Raw genomic sequence first — 12,013 nt, 5'->3', positions numbered from 1 at the left:
GCTCTCACCTGGAGAAGTAATGGCTTCCATCAAACAAGCCCTGGGTTAAGGAGAGGGGGCCAGCACCCTAAAATGGCAAGACTTCCAGTATCTAGCACATAGTGATCTAACCCAATCTCTCATGAGTTCAGAATGCCTAGGATCATATGGTTGACAGCTGGAAGAAAACTTAAAGATCACTATAACAATGAGTCCAGAGGCAGTTGGGTGGCTCAGGGGCTTGAAAGCCAGGCATAGAGATGGGAGTTCTGGGTTCAAATCTGGCCTCAGATCCTTCCTAGCCATGTGGCCCTGGGCCAGTCACTTCATTCCCATTGTGAAGCATTTACCACTCTTCTGCTTTGGAACAGATACCTAGAATCAATTCTAAGCAGAAGGTAAGGGTTAAAAAAAAGTCCAGACCTCTCATATACAGAAAGAAAAACTAAGGTCCAGAGAGGTAAAGCTTTAGTCACACGACTAGTGAAAAGCAGAGCTGGGATTTGAATTCATGACTCCAAATCCAGTGCCCTCTTTTGTAACTGCAGATTAGCTTTCAGAGGTCAAACCCAGGATTGAGGAAAGGGGCCAGGGCTGGGGGATAAGGGAGGCTGGCATTCTTGCCTAATTCTCTCCCTATATGGTCATCTTTCTTCACCCCCCCACTCCCCAGGCCCCAGGTTACCTGGATGAAGAGCCAAGATGTGACCAGGGCCAAACTGCTGTACTGGCCATTGAATCGGTAGTGATAGGCATAAAAGGCAAAGTGGTACAAGTAGAAGAACCTGAAACCAGAGAAAGGGCAAGTGGTTAGGGCCTGCCTGTCTGTGGCTCCCAGCAGACCTGTGACTGGAGAAGCTGCTCCTCACTCACAGAAGGTGCTCTGGAGCAAAAGGTTCTCTTGATATCCATTCTCCTTGTTATCAATAAATAGGGTCAGAGAAGTTAGAAGAACAGTCCAACATCACCAGCTATCGTTAAGTAGCGTGGGGGGTGGTTGGCTTGCAGTTCAGTCCATGATGCCCTAGGTTCCTTTAAGAAGCCCTTGGATATGAGCCTTCCGCCCAGGAGAGGAGATGACCCTGCAGGTACTGGAGAAACACTTCATCTTTCCAGCTTACGTAAAAAGGGAGGAGCAGGGCACAGCAAAGGGAAGGTTTAAGGCTCCTACTCTTACTAAGGCCTGCCTACCCTGAAGCCCTCATTTCAAGATGGGTCCATTTCCTGTGTGCCTGGTCCAGGTGACTGGTTATGGTAAAGGGCCCCAGGAAGAACAGCCAGTCTAGATGTTCCCAGCTATGGCCAGTGAGGAGCATCATTCCAGGGCAGCTGGGCCTGCACAGGGCACCTACCTCAGCCAGTGCCTCTTACTGGTGTTTGTGTGGCAGCAGATGGCATCATACTGGTCAGCCAGCCACACGATGAGAATGATGTAGAATGCTGTTGTGGTGTCATTGAAGAATTCAGACATGATGGCTTCCATACCTAGCAGGGAGTGAGCAAGCATGAGTAACTGCATCTAGAAAGCACTGCCAGCTCAGGCTGGCTTCACAAGATGGATGGTTTGGGTTGGTATGAGCAGCAGGTTCTTGAGCCTCCTCAGTCTCAGGGAATGATTTCATGAGTGGCTACAGAACCGTCTCCTCACAGGAATAGCTCAGGTTTTACTCTCCTTACTACTTTGAGGCCAAACCAATGAAGCACAGCATCCTCTAAACCCAGAAGGACAAGAGCAACTGCTAAGACTTGAGAACTAGTGACACCTTCAACCTATGGTTCCAAACACTCAGGATCACAGTGTAAAACCACTTTGTTACTAGTCAGAGCAGGTATAGACCAACACTGTGGGATAGGATGGGATGTGGGGACAGGCAGAAGAAGCTCCAGTCATCCCATCTCCCAGGTGAAGGGCACCCCCTCTTACCGACAAGAGCCAAGATAACTGTGAGCAAGGGTGCCGCAGGGAAGGCGATCGTCATGTTCATCTCCAACATCTGTAGAAGGTCCACTGCAAGATGAGAAACCCCAGCTTAGCAGAGAGCTTAGAGAGGCCTTTCATCAGGCCAGACATCTTTGCCTAGATCAGAGACTGCAAGAATGTCATGGGAGGTGCTGAAAATCTCAGACTAGAAGGGAGAAATGGATCTCTGACTGAGCAGCAAGTACATGGACGTGACTTAAGTTAACTTGCATGCCATGCACTGGGTTTGCTAGGGGCTAAGAAACTTCTTGGAAAATCTAGCAAATGGTAGCTATGGGAACAGCAAGATCAACTCTACCACCATGGGCCCACTGCTCCTGTACCCAGCAGGCCTTTGGATGGGAAGGCCTCACTTAAGAGACTTGTTTCACACTGTCAAATGCAGTACCTAGGATATAACTTTGAACATGTTGATGTTTAATAAACACTTGTAAAGACAAACTTACCAATGAAGACAAAAATCTGGTGGTGTGAATACCGCAGGAGCATTGAGACGGACAGAGTCTGCAATCATAAGACAGGAAAGGTTAGGCTATTAACCATTCATCTGCCAGGCATAACTGCATTCAGCAGAATGGGTAGACCTGGGCTCTAACTGAAGGCAGTTAAGACCTAACTCAAAGAATGCCTTTTTTGATTTTCAAAGTGCTTTGTGTGGGGGCAGCTGGGTTGCTCAGTGGATTGAGAGCCAGGTCTAAAGATGGGAGGTCCTGGGTTCAAATATGGCCTCAGACACTCTCTAGCTGTGTGACCCTGGGCAAGTCACTTAACTCCCATTGCCCAGCCTTTACAATTCTTCTGCCTTAGAACCAATATACAGTATTGATTCAAACACACACACACAGAGTGTTTTTTGTGTATTATCAATTTTTGAGTTTTGTAGCAACCCCAAAACAGCAATTATACATTATTTCATTTTCACAGGACAGTGAATCGAGGCTCAGAGGGCAAGGGACTCAACTATGATAATGGTGTCAAAACCTCAGGACTTAAACCAAAGTCTTAATCAACTCCAAGCACAGAGCCTCTTTCCACATAAGGCTTCTTAACCATTTTTGTTTCCTGGATTCCTTGGCAGTCAATTTGGTGAAGCCCATGGACTCCTCAAAATAATGTTTAATTTTAAGTGCATGAAATATAGATAACCACAAAAGAAGCCAATTCCACTGAATTAAACAGTTATCAAAATTGTTTTTAAAAGTTCACAGATTCTACCCATATTAAGAATCCATGGGGCAGCTGGGTAGCTCAGTGGATTGAGAGTCAGGCCTAGAGACAGGAGGTCCTAGGTCCAAATGTGACATCAGACACTTCCCAGCTGTGTGACCCTGGGCAAGTCACTTAACCCCCATTGCCCAGTCCTTTCCACTCTTCTGCCTTGGAACCAATACACAGTATCGATTCCAAGACAGAAGGTAAAAAGAATCCATGCACTAGGGCAGATAGGTGGATATTTCACCAGGCCTGGAGTCTAGAGGACTTGAGCTCCTCAGACACCTCCTAATCTATGTGATCCTGGGCAAGTGTTTTAGCCCTTTTTGCCTACCTTTTGCCCTTCTGTCTTATAATTGGTACTAAGGCAAAAGTAAGGCTTAAAAAAAAAAAAAGAATCTAGGCACCAGACATGCTGCCTCTCCAAATGTGGAAATTATGATGGATGTTTGCATTTCCTGATCCATGTAGAATTCAACTAATTAACTGTGCTGTACTGTGAAACTGTATGAAAATTAAAGCATAACTTTCCAACTGGGGTGATAAGAGTAGTGATGAGAGTTTAGACTAGTCTACTGGGAAAATGTCAGCTTCATAGTTAAGGCAGGGCAACAACTCATCAGATGATGAGCACATGTGGAGAGCTGAAACAGTGTTTTTTAAGGCCCAGCACCTTAATCTCCATCCTTCCTCTTACAGGGAAGTAACTAACATACACTTAAGTGGGAAATAAAACTTCTCTCTGAAAAGACCATGAGATAGAGACTTTTCTTAAAAATGGGTAAATTCAATATAAATGAAAAGGCTTGAAGGGTGATTCAGTAGACAGAAAGGAGAAGAAGATGGTAGGTTCAAATCTGGCTTCAGATACTTCCTAGTTGTGTGACCCTGGGCAAGTCACTTAACCACAGTTGCCTAGCCCTTACTATTCCTTCTGCCTTGGAACTCACACTTATTATTGATTCTAAGACAGAAGGTAAGGGTTTAAAAAAAAAAAAGGGAATGAGATACGATGATCGTTGAGATCATTTTATTAGTTGTTTTTGCTTAACAAAAAAATTTCAAATATGGAGGGTGGAAGAAGTGTCAAAGGTATTGGACTGGCTGTGTCCAGAAATGGCAGTAACATAAAAGGGAATGTGGGACAAAGCTTTTACGCAGTGAGACCAAATTGCTGGAATTTGACATTGTTTTGTTGGGAAAGTAGCTTCCTAAATTTTTTCAGTTAAAACCTAAAATGAAGGTTAATTAAAAAAATTTTTAAGGCCTAAACAGAGAACTAACATATGCTTAGCACTTAAAGTTTTTTGTTTTTTTTCCCCTTGAAGAAAAAGAAGTGAAAAATGATATTCTTTCATCTGCATTCATATTCCATCAGTTCCTTCTATGGAAGTGAAAAGCCTTTTTCATCACTAGTCCATTGGCGTTGTCTCAGATCTTTCCATTGATGATAATAGTTAAGTCATTCACAACTGAACATCATAAATTATTGCTGTTACTGTGTACAACATTCTCCTGGTTCTTCTCACTTCATTCTGCACCACTTTATATAGGTCTTTCTAGGTTTTATGTGATCATCTTCTAAGATAACTTTATTTATTTATGTATTTATTTGTTTAGTATATTTTCCCATGGTTACATGATTCATGATTTGCCACCACATCCACTCTTTCCTCCCTCCTCCTGAAGCTGACAAGAAATTCCACTGGATTATACATGTATCATTGTTCAAAACCTGTTTCCATATTATTCATATTTGCAGTAGAGTGATCCTTTAACATCAAAACCCTAATCATATCCCCATTAAACTACGTGATCGATTGATCATATGTTTTTCTTCTGCATTTCTGTTTCCACAGTTCTTTCTCTGGATGTAGCACTTAAGTTTTTAAATGAAATTTGGTAGCATGGTGAGAGAAAAGGTATACCAGTCTTTCTCATTAGAAGGTAAGCTCCTTGAGGGCAGGGACTATCTTGCTTGCTTGGATTTGTACGGCCAGTGCTTAGTACTGTATATAGCACATAGCACTTAATAAATGCCCTTTTATTCATTCATTCATTCAGAGTGTCAGTTTTGCTCTGTAAGGTAGAATTCTGAGCAAGGCACTAAAATCTTTCTGGGGTTCAGCAGGGTTGAACCAAATGGTGATTCTTTCTGGTTCTGTCTTTATGGTCAAAATGAGGGATGAGCCACAGTCTTTCAAGATTCAGATTGGGTGTGCCTACATTAGAGCTGTTTGATGCCAATAGCCCTGGCTTGAACAGTTTCTCAGCTCCTGAATATTCACTCTTACTGTCAGAGAGATTTCCTAGTCAGGACTTCAGAGCTAAAAGGATTCTCACCTACAACAACTAATCCATTTTATGGGCAGGCTTGGTAATAGACATGACTCTTCCAGTTAAAAAAGCCACAAAGAGTAGGAAAACTACCTAAAAGATACTTTAGTTCAATACCCACATGTCCAAGAATCTCTACTATGCCATCTCCAACAAATGTCAACTGGCCCTCCTCAAAGATGTCTCATATGAGGAATTCACTACTACCAAACCCATTTAATTTTTGAACAGCTCTAGAAATTATGTTTTCCCTTACATTCATACAAGACCTGCCTCCCTTCAGATCACTAGCTCCATGACTGGTCCAGAGTCTTGGGTTCTGTATCTTAAAAATCCATTTGTGCCTTTAACTGACCTTGGAGGCCCCTCCCAGTTCTAAAAGTCCAAGTGACTTGCCCAATGTCCCCTGCTCAGTATAGGGTTTTCTAGTCTTTGATCCAAGCCTCCAAAGGAACACTGCAAACCTAGAGTAGGTGTAGGTCTGGGTTTATAAAGAATGAATGAGCCATATGGCATTTCTCACACTTACAAATATGACCATAATGACAAAGGCAGCAAAGTAGGAAGTCCTGGCCATCCACATGCTGACAAAGCGATAGTGTTCCCCAGATACAACATTGCGCAGGAAACCTTTGGAAAACAAAAAGATTTAAAAATTATAATTCCAGGTTAACCAAACACAAAGCAGGAAAAGTGATCAGTTTATTTCTCTTCATTTTAAGGGTTGCAAAGCTTTTTACTCACAATAATTGGGTAGGATAATAACTGTACCATGGCCACTTCACACTAATGTAAGAAAATCCTGAATTGGGAACTCTCTCTACCAAAGCAGATCACATCCTGATGACTTAGTAGATAAATCAGAGAGATGCCCAACACACAGAAAAGGTCCAGGGTCCTCCTGATTTTAAGTTCAACTCATCTACTAGGTCATACTGCCTGTTATCCCCAGGAAATGCAGCTTGGGAAGAGAAAGTACTAGTGGTTCCATCATGAGTGAGTCAAAGAGTTGGAACTTCTTAAAAGCCCAGGCTCTTCAGCTCCAGGCCCCAGATATGTCCAGTACACCAAACCTAGAGCTAATGCCAGAAATTGTGTCCTCATGCGACTAGGCTGCTCTTTCTAGATAATCACAGCTCATATTTCCAAAATGACTTACAGTTTCTGAAGCAGTTCTCACAACACAATCATTTGAGGCCGGAGGTGGTGGTGGTACAGGACATGATGACACGTGGCAAATATTCCCATTTTGCAAATGCATAGCTGATTTGCTCAGAATCACAGACCTGGTAACAAAGTCTGCCCTTCCAATCCAGAGATCTTCCCATCAAACTACACTGTTTTGGGCCATATGTATATATACATACATCTCTCTCCTGACTGCTCCCATGAGCTTTGTCTATCTCCCCCCCCCCCCCCCCCCAGGTTTTCAGCAACTTGGCTGGGAACTGACCCTTATTCTCTTCATTTTCTGCCAGGGCTTTCACGCTGGACATCAAAACATCATCGTAACCCAAGAATTCATCCAGGAGTAAACGGCTAAATCGGTCTCCAAAGCACTGGTCTCTTGTGGGATCTAGATTAGAAGAAGAGGAGAAACATATTTCCAAGTTGAAAATTCTGGTCATTTGGAGCAAATATTCCTGTGGCAAAGAAAACCAATCAGAAAGAACAGCAGACCTGCTTCTACAAATGCTGCTTCCACTCACTGCCTGTTTTCTATTGTGTTTTGTGTTCCATCCTCCCCCACCTCATCTTCACTGGATCCTCACCATTCCCAGAGATGAAGGGCAGAGGTCACAGGTCTCATCCTATAGATGAGGAAACACCCTGAGATAGGTCACAGCAAGTTACTCAATGACAGATCTAGATGAGAAGGTCCTCATTCCTAGGCTATTAGCTTTTCATGCTTACGACATCTCCAATCCCAGCTCCTACTTGTACAAGGCTTTTATAGATCATCTCATTTGAGTTTTAATAAAACCCTATGAGACCCTGGTATAACTTCTTGTAGATTATTTACATTTGGCTGGGGTGGGGTGTGGGGGAAAATGAGTTATAAAATGCCAGAAAGTGATTATCAAAAATTGATTGGAAAAAAATAAAAAAAATTAAACCCCATGAAGCAATGTCTATTGGCAAACCTATGGCATGCCTGTCAGAGGGGGTTGTTCCCCTCCTTCTCTCCATGTACACCTGAGGACATTTCTTTCATCAATCACCCCTCTGCCCAATGGGAGTGCTTTCTCTCTCCTTTGTCTGGGGTAAGGCAGGGGGCTCACATGTAGTGTGAAGGTTGTAGTTTGGGCACTTGATTTCTAAGGTCTCTAAAAGGTTTGCCATCAGGCTGAGAAACATTAAAGGACTTGTTCAAGGCCTTGTGACAATTAAGGGAGGGGAGATGGAACTTGACCCAGACCTTCTGCTTATGTCCAGGGCTTTCACCAGAATGCAACAAGAGCCTAGGTTCCATCCTCACCCTACCTCTTGGACACTGTATCCCAATTTTCCTTCAATCTTCTGGCTACTGATGTGTGGGCAAGTAGAAAGAACAACAAATGGAGAGACAGAAGACCTAGGTCCAAGTCTTGTCTTTGCCCCAAAGTCATTGTGGAATTGGGTATATCACTTCTTCCTCTCAGCTTTAGTTTCTTTTACCAAATGAAGGGCTCTGATTAGTTCGTCTCTTAAGTATTTTTCTAGCTCTGACAACCTAGGAGTCTATAAAAGGAGATTTATGTGGAAAGAGGAGGAATGAGACTTAAGAAGGGTGGGGATCAATCACAAGGGACTTTGGGGTGACATTATAATTTAATAATTCACCCAATAGTAAATGGCTAAGAGAATCATTTTTAAAGAAGGTAGCAGCTAACCTCAATCTTTGGGAAATAAATATTTTGAAAGGCTGAGATGAGGAGTGCGTACATTATAGACATTCGGATTACTTTGTGTAAATACAAAGATGTAGGAAAGGAAATATTAAAATTTAGAAATAGGTAGTAGTTCAGTTTTGGGCTGGAACATGGAATGGGGAGAGAAAGAATATGAAATGTCTAGAAAGGAAGGCTAGAGTTATATCTAGGTATAAACCAGGCTAAGGGATGGATGGGGGAGGATTGGGAGGAAAAGAGGGAGGGAGGGAAAGAAAGGGAGAAAGGAGAAGGGGAAGGGGAAAGAGAGACAGACAGAGAGACAGAGATCAATAACAATTCAGATTGATATGAAATTAGGGGCTTGAGAGGATGGTGGTACCTGCAACAGAAGTAGGAAAGTTTGGGGAGACCGGGTTAGGGAAGGAAGATATAAAGAGTTTGGGATTGAGAATGTTGAATTTGAAATGCCTGTGGTATATTTAGTTGACAATCTAGATCTTGTGTGCAGGAGACTAGGGCAGGATATACAAATGTTAAAATAATTTACATAGACAGAATTTCACAAAGAAGAGTAGATGAAGTCGCTGAGATAAGGTAAACTGAGGAAATGAGGCATGCGTTCTAATTACACAAAGATGGAAGTTGAGAGATGATCTGACAAATGAGACAGAAGTTAGGCAGGCAAACAGACACAGAGCAGGGCCACCATGGAAGCTAAGGCAGCAGAAACTATCCCATAGAAGGGATTGGTTGATGGTATCAATAGCCACAAAGAAGTCAAGAAGTATGGAGACCAGGAAAAGTCATCAAATTTTATAGAAAAATACTACTAAAAATCAATTAATAACAGATGAAACATTCTTTTGAAGAAAGCGATTTCAGCAGAGTGGGTGATCAGAAGCTTGATTAAAGAAGCATTATGAGATGATCACATAAAGTAGGAAGTTTTTAAAGATAGGGTTGGTAGAGGGTAGAGGTGAGTGGTGGCAAAATAGTAGAATAACAATAAAAATAGTGAGCATCCTCCCAATTTCCCCTAACAAATCTATTAAAAGCACCAGAGGGCAGCTAGCTCAGTAGATAGATAGCCAAGTCTAGAGAGAAGATATCCTGGGTTCAAATCTGTAGATACTTCCTAGCTATGTGACCCTGAATGAATCACTTAACTCCCATTTTCCCACCCCTTACAATTCTGCCTTGGAATACAGTATTGATGCTGAGATGGAACTAACATCATTAGTTGAAAAGCTAGGCAAATTAGCTTTGGTGAATCAGGTGAAATAATGTGTCAAAATTACATTTAGTACCTGGGAGTAGCCTGTGACAATTTCTGAGAATGATGTACTGAGGCAAAAATGGCTTGATGTCCTGGAAATATAATAATTTGACTCTAGGACCTTTATCTGCCCAGGAAGGCAACAGATGGTCAACTATATGTACTCTCATTACATAATAGGGCAAGAAAAAGACACAAAAACCAAAATAATACCCAGAGTTGAAGAGACCAAGAAATATCGCAATCTTTTACTATTGAAATAGGTCTCAGCAATCCATCTGGTCCAACTCATAACAGCCCCTCCCACAAAAATCCTCTACCAAAGGGATCACCTATTCTACACTTTAAAGGCCTATCCAGGGGGCAGCTGGATATGAGGGTAGCTCAGTGGATTGAGAGCTAGGCCTAGAGACGGGAGGTCCTAGATTCAAATCTGGCCTCATACACTTCCCAGCTGTGTGACCCTAGGCAAGTCACTTGACCCTGATTGCCTAGCCCTTACCACTCTTCTGCCTTGGAGCCAATACACAGTATTGACTCCAAGACGGAAGGTAAGGGTTTAAAAAAATAATTAAAAAAAAAATAAAGGCCTCTCCAATCAGAGAGGACCACTACATTGGAGACAGACCATGCCACTTTGAGACAGCTGTAAGGAAAAGTTTATTTTTATGTCAAATATAAATTTGCCTTTTTGCAACTTCTCATCATTGCTCCTCACTTTGCCCTCTCCCACAGGTCAGCCCTTGAAACATCTGATGACACCTTCCATGTCATAAAGCTCCTCTTTTTCAACTGGGTTTGGCAAAAATAGAGTCACAGGATTTTGAGACTAAAAACATCCAGGCAAGAAGGTCAACAGTGATGTGCATATCATGTTCTCTTTAGCATGTCCTTTACTAAAAAGGTTTTAAACTGTGATTCCATCTACTGGGATATGTTTTCTCCTGATATTGACCACAGTTCTTCATATAACATAGCAGATTGTCTATATGAGTAGCCATAACCAAAACTATTCACCAAGAGCTGGCCAACTTTAGGATGATGACCCAAGCAGTCAGTTGTTAGGCAACAGACACAAAGTCTTAGCCTAGGCTCAGAACCTATAAACATATCAACTGCATGATGAAGCACTAAAAGGACTTAAAGAGGCAATCTGAAGTAGTTAATAATAGTGTTGGCCTTGGAATCAGGAAGCACTGGGAGCTATCTATAGGACCATAAGCAAATCATATAACCTATCTGAACCTCAGGATCTTCAACCATAAAATACATATTACAGCACCTTCTTCCATGTGAATTGACACTCCAGAGAGAGTATTGTAAAACACTGTGCAAACTTTAAAGTATTGTCAGTTATTATTGTTGCCATTACTGAGGCCTGACACGTCAAGAAGTCATGATATTGTGGGGTCTAAGTATTTCCTCCATTGATGCAGATATTGACCACCAATGGCTTGGTATTCAGGGATGCAATAGTAAAAAAAAAATTACTATCTTGCACATGAAAGTGAATTTCCCCAGGTCTGGTCCTCCTCAAAACCTCCCCATTTCTGTTGGGTTCTCTATCACTCTTCTGGTCAAAGAAGTCTGAAACGCATCCTTGACTCTTTCATTCTCTCTCACTCCCTTTATCCCATCAGTAGCCATGTCCTGTTCATTCTACTTGCACGATACTTTTTGCTTCTCTCTCTTCTCTCTACTTACACAGCTTCTATTCATGTTCAGGCCTTCATTTCCTCTTATATGGACTACTATCATGGTCTTCCTAACTTGTCTTCCTGCCTCCAGCGTCTCCCCTTCCAAATTAGTTATCAGTTAATATAATAATAAAGATGACATAATGGTAATATAACATAACAAAGACTTGACCATATTATACACACACATCCTTATCATCATCACCTTAAAAAAACCCAATAGCTCTCTACTCCTGTGATGATAACACACAAAATCCTTAGTTTGATGTTTAAGGCAATCTATAATCTCCTTCCCACCTCCCTTTTCCAGTCTCATTTCATTTTACTTCCTGAAACTTGAGTCTAGTCAAAATGGCTATCCCACATACACAACAGTCTTTCTCCCACACTCCTGCCTGTGCACAGGTGGTCGATCCTCCATGACTAAAATGTTCTATATTTTTACCTTAACTGCCTGGAATGCTTTCAAAAGACAGTTTAGGTGCTGCCTAATGCCAAAAGGCCCTCCCTGATATTTCCAATAGTTAACACTCTCTATTCCTTGAAATTACATTATATTACATATATTATTTGTCTATGTATGTGCTATGTCTCCCTAAAATAATGCAAACTCCATAAGGTCAGGGACTATTTCATTTGTGCCATTGTATCCTCAGTA

At 41.9% G+C, this 12,013-nt stretch overlaps 1 protein-coding gene across 5 annotated transcripts in view; it reads right to left on the bottom strand.

Moving 5' to 3' along the window:
* The window catches only part of TMEM259 (transmembrane protein 259), a 52,819-nt gene that overhangs the window by 3,672 nt on the left and 37,134 nt on the right, over window positions 1–12,013 (bottom strand). For 4 of the 5 annotated variants that reach the window (XR_465844.3, XR_465845.3, XM_007489383.3 and 1 more), the window contains exons 5-10: window positions 6,963–7,085; window positions 6,039–6,139; window positions 2,407–2,464; window positions 1,904–1,987; window positions 1,332–1,464; window positions 665–764 (exon numbers count right to left, since the gene is read on the bottom strand). Coding sequence is in view for 3 of the 5 variants with exons in the window: in XM_007489383.3 (XP_007489445.2) it covers window positions 665–764; window positions 1,332–1,464; window positions 1,904–1,987; window positions 2,407–2,464; window positions 6,039–6,139; window positions 6,963–7,085 (599 nt within the window). In the remaining 2 variants the exon portion in view is untranslated. Of the gene's footprint in view, window positions 1–664; window positions 765–1,327; window positions 1,465–1,903; window positions 1,988–2,406; window positions 2,465–6,038; window positions 6,140–6,962; window positions 7,086–12,013 lie in introns of those variants that run through there. The other variant, XM_016432244.2, reaches the window with a different exon arrangement.

The sequence above is a fragment of the Monodelphis domestica genome, chromosome 3 (assembly GCF_027887165.1).
Source record: "Monodelphis domestica isolate mMonDom1 chromosome 3, mMonDom1.pri, whole genome shotgun sequence".
Taxonomy (NCBI): Eukaryota; Metazoa; Chordata; class Mammalia; order Didelphimorphia; family Didelphidae; genus Monodelphis; species Monodelphis domestica.
Note: the sequence above shows the minus strand (reverse complement) of the source record. Positions and strands in the feature narration are given on the sequence as shown.